The sequence below is a fragment of the Brachycentrus maculatus genome, unplaced genomic scaffold, assembly GCF_059751285.1.
Source record: "Brachycentrus maculatus isolate JH-2025_06_01 unplaced genomic scaffold, ASM5975128v1 h1tg000061l, whole genome shotgun sequence".
Taxonomy (NCBI): Eukaryota; Metazoa; Arthropoda; class Insecta; order Trichoptera; family Brachycentridae; genus Brachycentrus; species Brachycentrus maculatus.
The window spans coordinates 1,725,196-1,737,997 of NW_028280815.1; the positions used below are offsets into that span (position 1 = coordinate 1,725,196).

General features: G+C 34.3%; 2 protein-coding genes across 3 annotated transcripts in view; one reads left to right on the forward strand and one right to left on the reverse strand.

The window, feature by feature from the left end:
- Prestin (solute carrier family 26 member prestin) overlaps nt 1-12,802 on the forward strand; it is an 82,845-nt gene that overhangs the window by 13,198 nt on the left and 56,845 nt on the right. The window contains exon 2 of the mRNA XM_088256400.1: nt 9,124-9,274. Coding sequence (XP_088112526.1) covers nt 9,234-9,274 — 41 coding nt within the window. The 5' untranslated portion in view covers nt 9,124-9,233. The remainder of the gene's footprint in view (nt 1-9,123; nt 9,275-12,802) is intronic.
- On the reverse strand, nt 636-11,425 carry LOC148311555 (mitochondrial fission process protein 1). Of its 2 annotated transcripts, XR_015837227.1 has the most exons (5): nt 11,184-11,425; nt 9,095-9,222; nt 5,771-5,868; nt 2,797-5,044; nt 636-2,667 (listed from the first exon to the last, which is right to left on the reverse strand). XR_015837227.1 is itself a non-coding variant. In XM_088256407.1 (4 exons), exons 1-4 carry the CDS (start codon nt 11,227-11,229, stop codon nt 4,876-4,878), a joined length of 441 nt encoding a protein of 146 aa, XP_088112533.1. In that variant the 5' UTR covers nt 11,230-11,425; the 3' UTR covers nt 636-4,875. The 2 variants fall into 2 exon arrangements, 1 of the variants encoding a protein (XP_088112533.1); XM_088256407.1 differs by having other exon boundaries at nt 636-5,044.

Sequence of the window (12,802 nt, forward strand, 5' to 3'; positions counted from 1 at the left end):
TTGAAACAATGATATTTTTATATATTGAAATTAACAAATGGAAGGCGTATGGAAGAAATATAACAATATAATATTAACCTTAACACTCGTATATTTTTTTTGTATAATCATTAAAACAATTTACATACTGTTACATTTTTAGTAATAATCTTACGTCGACTCTTTCTCACTTAAATATCGTGACAAGCGATCAAAGGTCACTTCAAAGCATAACTTTTTTTAAATCATGCGTATGTTTATTTTCAGAAGATATGCTTAAACAAAACAATCTTCTCCTAAATGTGTAAAGAACATTTCATTGGGAGAGGGGTCAATATGATCACTTGAGTTGTATACCAGTTTAAAATATATATAGAGGTATTCCCTCTGCCATATATATAAGCAGAAATAGCGTATATCAAATTAAAATACTATATCCTTAGGGTGGTGACTGACCAGAGTAGTAACGTAACATCGCACGCGGCAAGCATCAGCGAGCATCTGAAACTATGGATGGAGCGCTCGGCTCGCTGTACTGACTGCCTGAATGCTCGCATCGTAACGTGTTATGTTACGACGAAATGGCTTCGGTCAGTCACCAAACACCTAACACAATATTATTTTTTTTTGCAAATTTATTTTTGCTGCACTTATTGGGAAGACCCTTCATTTGATTCAGTTTCAACTTTTAAACATATTTCGGTAGTGTAAAGGCAAAGGGGTATACCTGTAAAAAATTTCATTTTCTATGTTTGTTCCACAAAATGTCTAAAATAGTGTATTCCATAATCTGGCAAAAGGATATAGCTGTAGTTGCAATACTTATTTAGTTTTATTAAGATATGTACATATAAAAATACATTAAACAAATGAGTTATTTAATTTCACAAGTTTGTTTTTGCTCGCCTGTATATTTGGTCTGAGACAGATATACCCCTTTGCCTTTACACTACCGATTTATTGGGTGTTTTTTGGCGCAATCAACGAACTCAAACCTGAACATGTGTTTTGTTTTGACTATCTGTAACAATGATCCATAAATTTCATATAACTTTCCCATGCTTTTAGCGGGTGAAAGGATAAAATTTAGACAATTCTTTTAGTTGATTCTTTAATATCCAGAAAATATTGGAATAGCTGTCTTAATGTTTTTCACAAGAAAATATTTGCATTTCAGATATTTTTGTTTTAGGTAATGAAAAATATAAGCTTGGAAATTTAATAAACTTACCATATATAAAGACTTCCTCAACTTTTGCTCAGGACAGTCAATTTATTAATTTCTAGTACCCATTTGAAGCACAGATTATACTAATATTAAAAAATAAAATAAAGTATACATGATAAAATAATATAAATTTAAATTTGGATAATAATCTGATGTAATATGTAAAACAATTTTTAAAAAGTAATAAAAATAATTATGCTGCACAAAAAATGTGTAATTTTCTATAATCTACAATAACCATTATGGTGTTCTATTGAAAGCCTTTAAACCAACATTATTATTTTAAAATTTAATCAGATCATTATTTTCAAATCAGAGACATTTTTTTTGTTTATTTTTGGCAAAGCACCCAATTTTGGGTGATACCTGAAATTATTGTGGCATCTTTTATTTATTCTTTTGATTTTGTGGAACAAACATTTACACCGCGCTGAAATTATTGTGGCATCTTTTATTTATTCTTTTCAAATACTTGTTTCCTCGAGAACCATTATTTTTTACTACAATACCAACAGCTAAAAAGTAATTTACCAACAATTTAGAGAGTAAATTATCTTTTCATTAATTGATTCGGCAGTCACTTAGTGGTAAAATCTATCCATTTTTAATTAATGTATTAGGTACTTAGTAAATACCACTCTTTCTTCAAATCTATTAATGATGCAGAATGCATCGAAACACAGTAGATTTTAAGAAAGAGTGGTATTTACTAAGTAATACATTAATTAAATATAGGGAAATTATCTATTTAGGCTTTAAAGAAGATTAAATATGTAATTGGTCCGAAACAAACATTTTTCCTGTGCGTCTCTCACTATCCAACACAAGTGCTCTAGTTACTATTTAAATACACAGCAGAAGCAAGGCACTAAGATCAACATAGCCTAATTTCAACATGCACCTGTAAGGAAAGGATATTTTTCTTAGGGATTATGTTCACAGATGCCAATAGTATGAAGAATAAGCTGTTTTCATTAATCGGTTTGGAGAAATTTAGGTTTGTATATTGAATACCGCGCTGTGTGCGGCACAAACTGTGTGCCAGATGCTCAGTGGGCATTATCGAAGGTGTCACAGAATATATGCACACTACGGGTGAAGAATTAAATGTGCTATCTTTGGTGTGAATAGGCATGTTAGTGTGCTCTATCAAAAAGCAAAGTGTATTAACTACAATTACAAAAAAAGGTCAAAATACACCCCTTTAATCTACCTTTATATTCTTCTACTAATCCGTATACACACCCAATGGTGCATGGGGCACTGGATTTCTAGATTTGGGCAATCCCTCATTACTTGTATAGCTCGATACGTATATCTGTGGTTTTGCATTATGTTGTTATTTTTTGTTTGCAATTTGTATTAATTTATATGTATCAGTTTCATTGTATATATATTTTTTTCTATATTTGTACACTGTAATTGGCTATAGCCGTCGTGTGTTCGACTTAATAATAGTTCTCTGTATTCTTCTCCGTGTTAGTCCTCATACCTGAGGCTTGTGACCCTTGGAAAGGAATGACTCTTCTCCAGTTATCCGTTGACTGGGCTGCACGTAGCGCTCCAACCACCGAGGCACCTGCTGCTGCCTTAACTTGATCGGTCCATCGCATGAGGGATTTTCCTCTCCCTCTCTTGCTCTCCAGGTTAACGATCACAACCAGTATAAAAATATTTGCTGCCATGTTTGAAAACAAATCTAAAAATCTACACTTTCATGGTAGTCATAGTAACAAGTACCGATGCAAAGTGCTACGTTACAAGCGGGGCACATAAAGCGAGTTTTTTTTACAACTTTTGGATTTTTCGCAGCGCAGAAGTGACAAGGCGTCGGGGAAATAACGCGGTGCATGTGAGCGAGCTGCTCCTTGCTCAGTAACCTCGCAGGTCTTTCCTCCGTATCACTCTCCTCGGACGAATGGCTGCTGGAATAATCTACCAACGGATTACCGTACTTAATGAGAAGTTGCCTTACGACACAGAGCTGGAAATCCAAGAATGATTTCTTTTTACCGGTAACCAATGTATACAAGTGGTAACTGTTTACCAAGTAAAGGTCTATAATGTGGAATCCCACTTTCTTACGCCAGCCATCCACGAAATCCCTCAAAAAGTTAGAGCAGCTTATCATTATCTCGGATATATTTGGCCCGCCCATATGTCTGTTGTAATCATTCATGCATTTCGGGACTAAAACTGGTTTCCTGGATCTGTAGTGTATCTCGCCACTCGGTCCGAGCTTGTGGTCGTGTCGCGTTGTCAGCATGTAGACGTCTCTGCGCTCATCTCGGAGGATGTCGCTCTTGGTGCATTTGAGCGCCAGCAGGGGAGAGTCGGTGTAAATCTTCGTTTGTCTTTTCTTAAGTAGACCGAATTTGGGCATGCCTTTGATCCTGTGTCGAACGGTTCCGCATGCATTTGTTTTTTGACTGTGAAGGTGTTTGAACAACTCGGGGGTGGAGTAACGACTACCGCACCACAGGGTGTGCCCTTTGCCGACGTAATCCTTCAGAAGCGTCGCCACGACGGCGCTCGAGAAACCTCCCAGGCTCTGCGAGTCCTGATCATCCGCGGCTATCTCGGTTCCTCCTTCGGTGTATATGACAAAATCTAAAATGAACCCGGTGTCGACATTGCGTAAAACGGCCATTTTAACACCGGGAGGGTGTTGCATCGTTGAAACATATTGCCGAAGTTTGTCTATGCGTCTACATTTGAAAACCATAAAGCTGTCCTCGACACACAAGTTTTCTTGCGGGATCATTGTTTCCTTGAAGATTTTACGCGTGTGTTGTAACATCACGTTGCGCACCATGTCTGTTGAGTCGGGCGCGGGGGAGTCCGGGAAACTAAGCATTTGTAACAATAGTTTATACCGTTCAACGTCCATAGTTTTACTGAATATCGGATTATACAGTAAATAATTGGTGTTCCACGAATCATCGAGACGATAAAACTGATTCCTCACCAAGAGCATTGTCAGGGAGAGAAATGTGTACATTTCAGCAACCGTTGTATCCGCCCCCTTTGGGTGTTGTTCCTGGCTGCTAGAAGCGTAGAATTTATTGGTTTCCGAAACAATTTCAGTCAGTATTTCATTATTGAGGAAATACTGAAAGAAGTCTAGTTCCGTGGAAGTCTTTGACAAGTTATTGCAAGTAACACCCGACTTAGAGTCGTCAAACTTGTAGATGACTGGAATGTGGGATTTTTTTTTCCAACTGCCCAGCTGTTTCTCAACTGTGCATTCCTCCTCTTCCGAGGACTCCTCTTCACTGCTGCTGATCTGATCGCAAGGTTCTAATTCTTCTTCTGACATCATTTCATAATCAGAATCGAACGGATCCGACAGATCCCCATCTGAATAAACTATCTTTTCATTCGAGGTAGTGGCATTATCCATTTTAAGACAATTGATAAAATTAACGAGCTACCCTTTTTCGGATAAAATAAATTATAAACACGATATTCCTTAAAAGTACAATAAATTGTATTATATGCAGAACCTTTGGTAGGTGTACTCAGGTAGGTACTTTTTTTGATAGAATTATTTGAGCCACGGCTGAACTAGTGCCCTCGCAGTCAGATACAAACACTTAGACTATTACCCGTACGACAAATGGTTAAATGCTCAAACTCCCGGATGCCGCAGCGAGCGTGACAGGGAGTTAAAACAGCTTTCTGTAGGAAAGGTCCATTAGATGGTCGACTCCTCGATCGATGGGGGTGATGATGAGAGGAATGGACATCAAGCCGACGGCTGTTGCCACGAGTTTGCGCTGCTTGCCGGGCAGCTTGGTTCCCTTGTCCAGGGCGTAGCGAACTCCGGCGCAAATTCTGCAACCAGAATTATATAGTCAAAAAATTTATACAATAAATGTTAAAAACAAACACTGATTTTTTTAATCTACTAATATTTAATATTTCTACCCATTCTAATTCTAAATATTCTACTAATATTTAAATAGTCTGTTATTGTACATCATTTCTCTTTATGTAAACGCTTGCATGATGCATTATTGATAAACAATGAATTTTTAGTTACATTTACATCTATATAAATTCTTAAAAATAGTTAATAATACATACTTTTGTATACAATTTATATTTGAAGCACTAACTTGGTGATTTTCCATTTTACAATTAAAATGTAACTTTGTTTTAAAATCACTATAAATATTTTATTATAACTTAATTATAATGTCTACAGGTTTCCAAGCTAACCGCTTCTTTATCAAGACTAATTAAAAAAATATTTATAGTGATTTTAAAACAAAGTTACATTTTAATTACATACATTTGTTTTGATATAAATCCTTGATAATACTTAAGTCATGTATTGGAGTCAAACAACAATAAACTATTATAATATTACCAACAATTGCCTTTAGCTATATAAACATTAATTCTCTCACACTGCCATGTCAATGGATTCTGCCTTTCGACTTCAACACCCCCCCCATTTTTTTCTGGGCTCCTTAATGCGCCCCTCTAGGCCACCAGCGCCCACAAGGGAGCGTCATCGCCCCCTTTGAGAAAGTGTGATGGATGTTGTAGACATACCTGTTTATGGTAAATCCAGGAATGAAGACAGAAGCGAATGTCTGCCAAATTAAGGTGTCTCCGGCTGCAATAGCCACTTTTTTACGGGATCCAGTTTCCTGGAGGCAAAAAAAAGTAACAATATTGTAACATGGCAACATTGATGTCAAGGAGTGGGGAATGATGTCAGCCAATGGATACCCGCCATGTTGCATGGAGCACGTGTACTGGAAAACAACCTTGGCAACCAGCACTTCTTCCCTGGATCGACACCAATGTCGATCATAGATAAAATTGTATTGCGCTTGGATTGGGAATAAACCTTGTGATACAACCATTGGGTATTTTTACTGACAAACACGACGTCTGTTACACTATAGTTGGTTGGCTTTATGATTACATAAATTTTGCATTATGGTTTGTTGTTCATTATCACGCAAGCGGACATTTTCTTGCATAACAAATTCTAACTAACCATCACGCCGCTTCCCAGCAGGGGTAGGCAGAGAGAATAGAATGCCACACCACTCTGTCTTTGCAAACATTCTTCGCCTCTTCCACGTTCATGCATCTCCTCATACATACCCGCCGATTGTTACGACTCCTAACCTGACCGCTTTCAAGTATTTGGCATGGCTCCAGAGTATCTTAAGGAGCTGTGTATTCCAGATGAATTGGTTGATAGACGTCTCACGCTTCGATCGGCTACAACATCTGCAATGGGCAAAGTGATCTTACCAGCTCGCAACCAACGCACTAAATTTGGCAAGCGTGCCTTTGCTGTTGCAGGACCGATGGCGTGGAATGCTCTTCCACCAATGGTTAGAAATAGTGAGAGTGAGATGATCTTTAGAAAAAGACTAAAAACACATTTGTTTGCTAAATCATTTCCACCATAATATTTTCCCCAATTCATTCACAGTGAAGCGCCCTTGAGGTATTTTTTTACGAAAATGGCGCTATATAAGTTATCCAAATTAATTATTATTATTATTATTATACCTGATCGTGCCATGTTTTTCTCGGTCTTCCTCTGCTCTTTTTGCCACTTACATTCGCCTCATAAATTTGTTTACCGTTCTTTCCTCACTCATTCGTTCTACATGTCCAAACCATCTCAACACACCTTTCTTAATTTAATCGATAATGCTTATCTCAGCTTTGCATTCCTTCCTTATGCATCACAAATTCCCTTGCATTTATCCTTCTAATGCTACCATCTTTGTTCCATCCAATGACTGTACAACCCAAAAAAGTTGAGTTACAAAGATTGTCGACTTTTTCAGGTAACAAAAATGTTGCATGAAGTTTATCTTCATTCACAGGTTACAATAATACAGTGGAACCCCTCATAACGAGCATTATTCATTCCAGAATCTTACTCGTTAAGCGAAACAACTTATTGTTATTTATTACTTGTTTTGACTTGCGTGGAAATGCTGGCTCACAAGCGAGTGTCTTGAAAAAGGGACTTGCCCTTTCACTGTAATTCGCAATATGAAATGTCGCTCGATAAGGGAGCAACTTTTTCACTTTTTTTTGCTCCTTATGCGAATTACTCGTTATGAGAGGTTCCACTGTAATAATAATAATAATAAAGAGTTTCATCACGATCATCTCTGTTTGAAGCGCATCAAACTTTTATCGATGTGTAAAATATATGTAATGTAAAAAAAATAGTTCTATGATTATTATCACTCCACTTATTATTTAATATAAATATAATGTAATGCCTGTTGAATGTTATCCTTCCTAGATTGTTATTACCACGGGTCCTTGAAAATTCAGCTAGGACAAAGACACGAAAATGAGTTTTTTATACAAATAAGTATTCAAAACAAAACATTCACCTATTTCGATCGGTCGATTTCAACTTTCGATATGTTAAATGTAGGAAGGAATCACACCAAATTACAAAAATTGCAACTTAACTTATTTTATTTTATAACTTATTTTATTTGGTTATAAAAACTAACAAACAAAAACAAGAAACATAAAAACCGCGAACGAGACGAAGGCGAGCGCAACCGGTAACATATATGACAACCTTAGAACATAAAAATCTTAACATTTAAATCTGTAAAGAAAAGGACAGCGCTACACAAAGTACGCTCCATCTCTTCCTAACCTCATTGTCGTACAAACGTGAAAAGAAGCATAGTCAAAGCTTCGTCTTCCTCTATCTCTGTATGCGTTATATTGGAGTGATAAGAGTAGGGATATTTTTTGTCAAACTCCCGAAATCAATGTAGGAGCTTGAGTTATTTTATCGGACAGCATCGCGGCACGCAATAAGGACCACATTTGTAACTTTTCGCACATTGTACAAATACTATTTCCATTTTTGCGAAACGTCACCTGCTAAATTAATCTCGACGACATCTATTGGAGAACTAAACAATTTTAATATTAATTTGACAACCGACACATAGATGGCTCTGCCTAACAAAATCGCTGACACAAGTTCACTAAAATTATACACACTACGTATTTCTTTTGTATTGTCATCTGATATTTTATTTATAAATTTATCAAAATATAGTTAAACTGTACAATATCTCCCACTTCTTTAAAACTTCTTAATAACTCCAATGCACCAAAATATCTTATTAAGAATTTTTTTTTATCATAACCATGATTACAAATTATAAAAATGCGCCTTCACCGAGTTTTCCCATGTCGAGAGCACTTTTGAAAGAAAATTGTTCAGGAAATACAATCAAATATGACATGGCCGAATGATGCAATCTATTTCATATCTACCCACCTCCATTATCCATTTAAAAATAGTTCTTTTATACTTAGTTTTGTTATTTAATGACTTTATGGAAAATGGAGGTTGCATAACTTTATTGCATAATAATCAAAAGTTCTTTTGACTAAAAGAGGTTTTGTTTGATGTGTATCTTTGTTTTGAATACTACTCCCGATCAACCTGATAAGACTTGAAAATGATAAATATTTTTGGGACAAGAAGCAAAATGTACAAAAGTCTAGGACTGTCATTAATTTATTTAGTCATATTATATACATAAGTCACATTTACTATATTCCTAATGAGTAATTTCCACTATTCATTTTGGGACATGGGATTTAGGTTAACAAGGCCTGAAAAAACAGATATGAAACCCAGGGCAAAATATAAAATATAAAGCAATAAAAGGTACAGTAAAAGGGCATATAAAAAAAAAACAAGTAAAAAAGTAACAAAAAAAATAAGGCGAGAAGCATTTTTAAATGAAACAAATGAGAACAAAACAAAAATATAACTAATCACCAACACAAATATCTTTTCACAAAGTATTTTTTCAGTAATTGAATATGTATAACAAAAATGTAACATACATGATGTGCCTTTTTCGCTTTGTCAACAGTGTCGGCCAACACGTATCCAAAGGCCAACACGTAGCTGAGGTGGACGTACCGGTCCTTCACCACCTTCCGGAAGGACTCGCCGACCTCGTTGGCATACCCTGCAAACACCATGGATCTCTTCAGCGATGAGTTCATCAAGGCAGACGAAGGGTAAGCACGTAACACATTCTTTGCGTCGAACACGGCTCCCATGCCCATGGCATTTGCCACACATTGACGGGAGTCGTTTTGAATAAAGATAATGATTCATAGCTAGTTTTGTGTGTTTTGAAAACAGAAAGGAATCCACATTATTTAAAAAAAAAATCTTTTGTAATAATAATACAAAAAAGATCCCACAAAGGCATGGCCTGTGTGTGGGTATACATTTTATTTTAAGTTGTAATAAAGGGCACTGGCAAGAATACAATACATATCAGAATTAAAAATAGATTTAAAGTGTTAATATAAACTACAAATATTTGATTTTGACAAAAAACAAAAAAATTTAAAAGATGAAAATGAAAAAAGTTGGCAAATATACTATATGACTTATACATTTAAAAGAAGGTACTTGGATCATACTTATTTATGATGTTTAAATAGAAAAAAGAATAAGATTTTTAAAAATTTTATGGGTTTTTAAAAATTCGCGCTTTATGACATTATTTTATACGCGTTGAACTTGCTAAGCTTATAATTAATATTTAAAGTAAAGGCGTTTCCATGGAGTTGATCTGAATATGGCACTAACACAAATGTTTTGTATCGAAATCTCAACATAGATGAAGAACAATTTGGAAGTCTGGGTATATGATGTATGGATGAAGAAGAATGTATATATAAATCCTATAATTGACACATTCTTTCATATGTGAGTTCTAGGCACCATCTATGGATGAGTTGAGTAGGATTTTTATTTAGCAGAGAGCCTTATTTAACATAATAAGTATTTTTATATTATCTATTTATTTTTATTTCTTTAGGGAGTTTATTGAAATGTTTGATTGCCAAATATTTGAAGTTTTGCTGAAATTGCTTGGTGTTGCGTTTTGGAGTAGAAAAATCGTTTGAGAATCTCGATGATAAATTTTTTGTTAAATTTAAATAGTTGTCACCCTTTAGTATTTAAAAAATTGCGGTTTTTTTATAAATGAATTCTATATTTGGGACTTGAAATTTTTTAAATAATAATTTTGTTGTATATGTTTTTTTTTTCAAAATAACTTTAATTATGGTTTTCTGTACTATTTTCACCGAGTTCAGTATGTTGTTGTATGAGCCTCCTCATGCAACAATGCCATACTGTAGTTTAAACATGATTTTTAATTTTTTTTAAGTTTTTATTTTTACCAGTTATTTCATTCATAATATTTCGAGTGTTTCCTTCTTTACAAACCTTGGTTTCTCCTCTAAGACGTTATTTTTATATTGACATCTCAACATAGATGATATGATCTATAATCTATATTGAGATATCAATATTAAAATAACTCGTAAATGGAAAACCGTTTTCAGAAAGAACAGATTTGTGACCAAGGATTTGGACACACTCAAAATGTTATGGACAAATGCATTACTTGTATATGGATTATTAAACTTACGATGTGTAAAACAAATAAAAACACCTGAGTATGTTAGGTCAACTCTTATTGAAAAACCTGTAAAATAATTTGCAGCTTTGCTTGCAAAATTTAAAAAGGGAAGAAAATAGTTTTATCATATTTATTCCGTTGAAACAATAGAACAATTTTAAAAAATGTGTAATGTAACAAAGGAAAATTTGCATAGTATGCAGTTATTTTTTCAGTTTAATTTAACGTATTGATGATTAATAAACTATTATTTTTAACAGTCTAGAAGCTTCTTATATACATTTTTATTAATTCTATGAGAAATTAAGAAGGTATTTCTGTCATGAAATTAGATAATGTAGGTAAAACATCTGACTCAATATTACGTAAGCTGTCAAAATTTTAGGTTATGTGAACCATTTTATTTGTTCAACTATCTAACAATCATTAAAAGAAGTAGCAAAAATATACATAATTTTAAATAAATTAATATTTATTAAATTTACCTAAATATCTCAAAGGAGGTTCTCTGTATATATCCTTTTCTGTCATGATTATCACAATAAATATATCACAGAATCGATGCAAATTACTTTAAACACAGTTTTACAATATAATTGGCATTGCAGTATTGCTTAGTTTGATTGAATTAAAGGCCTCGAATTAATAAAAATGAAGTAGAAAATTCGAATTGAACACATCACGTCACATCGCGAACTCCCGCCAATGTCAGTGATCCGCCATCTTTGTTTTTATTTCTGGGTGACCTTCATCAGCTGATTACGTAGAGCGGTGAATGTGTAAGCGCAAATAATTTTTGAAAATCAAATATATAATATCTCGATTACTCGACATTACATTAACCGGGTTGTGAATCAATCGGTCCACCCGGCTTAGAGGTTAGAGTCTGGTTACCATGCCGGAGGTCCGGGTTCAATAAAGGTGTTTAAAATTAATACGAGTATGTATGATTTATCTCTATAATATTTTTTAAATACCACCCTGGAGTGGTATTTGAAGCGTGGCACTAATCACCTTGACTTCGTGTAATTAAAGAGCAAGATAACACTGCGTCAATATGATGCAGTGCCCCATTAGGCTAAGGGTTGAAAGAGGAATCATTCTTAAGTAAAAAAAACTTTTTCATTCTTCTTTGTGCAGTGCTAACTTGATAATGATAAAAAATAATATTTTTTTGAAAATAAATAGATTTCGATGTTAAAAAATATTTATTTTGATACTCGGAATATCGAACCCGAGACCTCATTCACGGTAGCCTTAAACGCTAACCACTTCTGAGGAGGGCAATTCTTTTTGCAATTAATATTTTTATCATTAGTAATTCTTCAATGTCAATAGGTATTTTCATTTTCGGTTTATTAAATAAAATGAAATAAATTATCGCTATCACTTTCCAAGTCTTTATAAGCGCACTTGAGGTAGTATTTTACGAAAATGGCGCTTTATATAAAGTATCCAAAATAATAATTATTATTATTTTCAATTGTTTTGTTTATGCATCAATAAAATTAGTCATGAATAATGTGACCTCAAGAGACTCTTATACGTTAGAAGTGTATAAATTACACAAGCTGTTACGAGCATGGGTTCCTAAGCTATTATTGTTATTCTCAATTTTCCTACCATTCCTTCTCCTTTTCAATATCATCTTGCCTTCATATAATTAATAAATTAAGGTTTGGGTCGATTCGACGCCGCGCCCTTGGCTCTATCAAAGTACGGAGAGGGGTGTGAAAAAAGAACGATGACGAATGTTTAAAATGTTGCGAAATAGACTTTTGATAATACGGATGATCGCAGAACAACATGAAAAAATTAGTTCTTGTATATTATAAATTTAAAACAATTTTTTTTAATCGCATGCGTCGCTATTTACGATCGTAATGAATCATTCTTATGATCTCTATCCGCACCCAATGACGTATTTATATATTTTTAAATATTTAAAAAAATCACAAATATTTACGTATTTGTTTTGACACCTCCTCGGCAATCGAATACAAGATTTCATGCACGGTAGCCAAATGCACAAATCACTACACTATTGAGGCGAACAAAATCAATCAATGAACATTTTCTGTTTAATTATATTAAGTAAAAATTA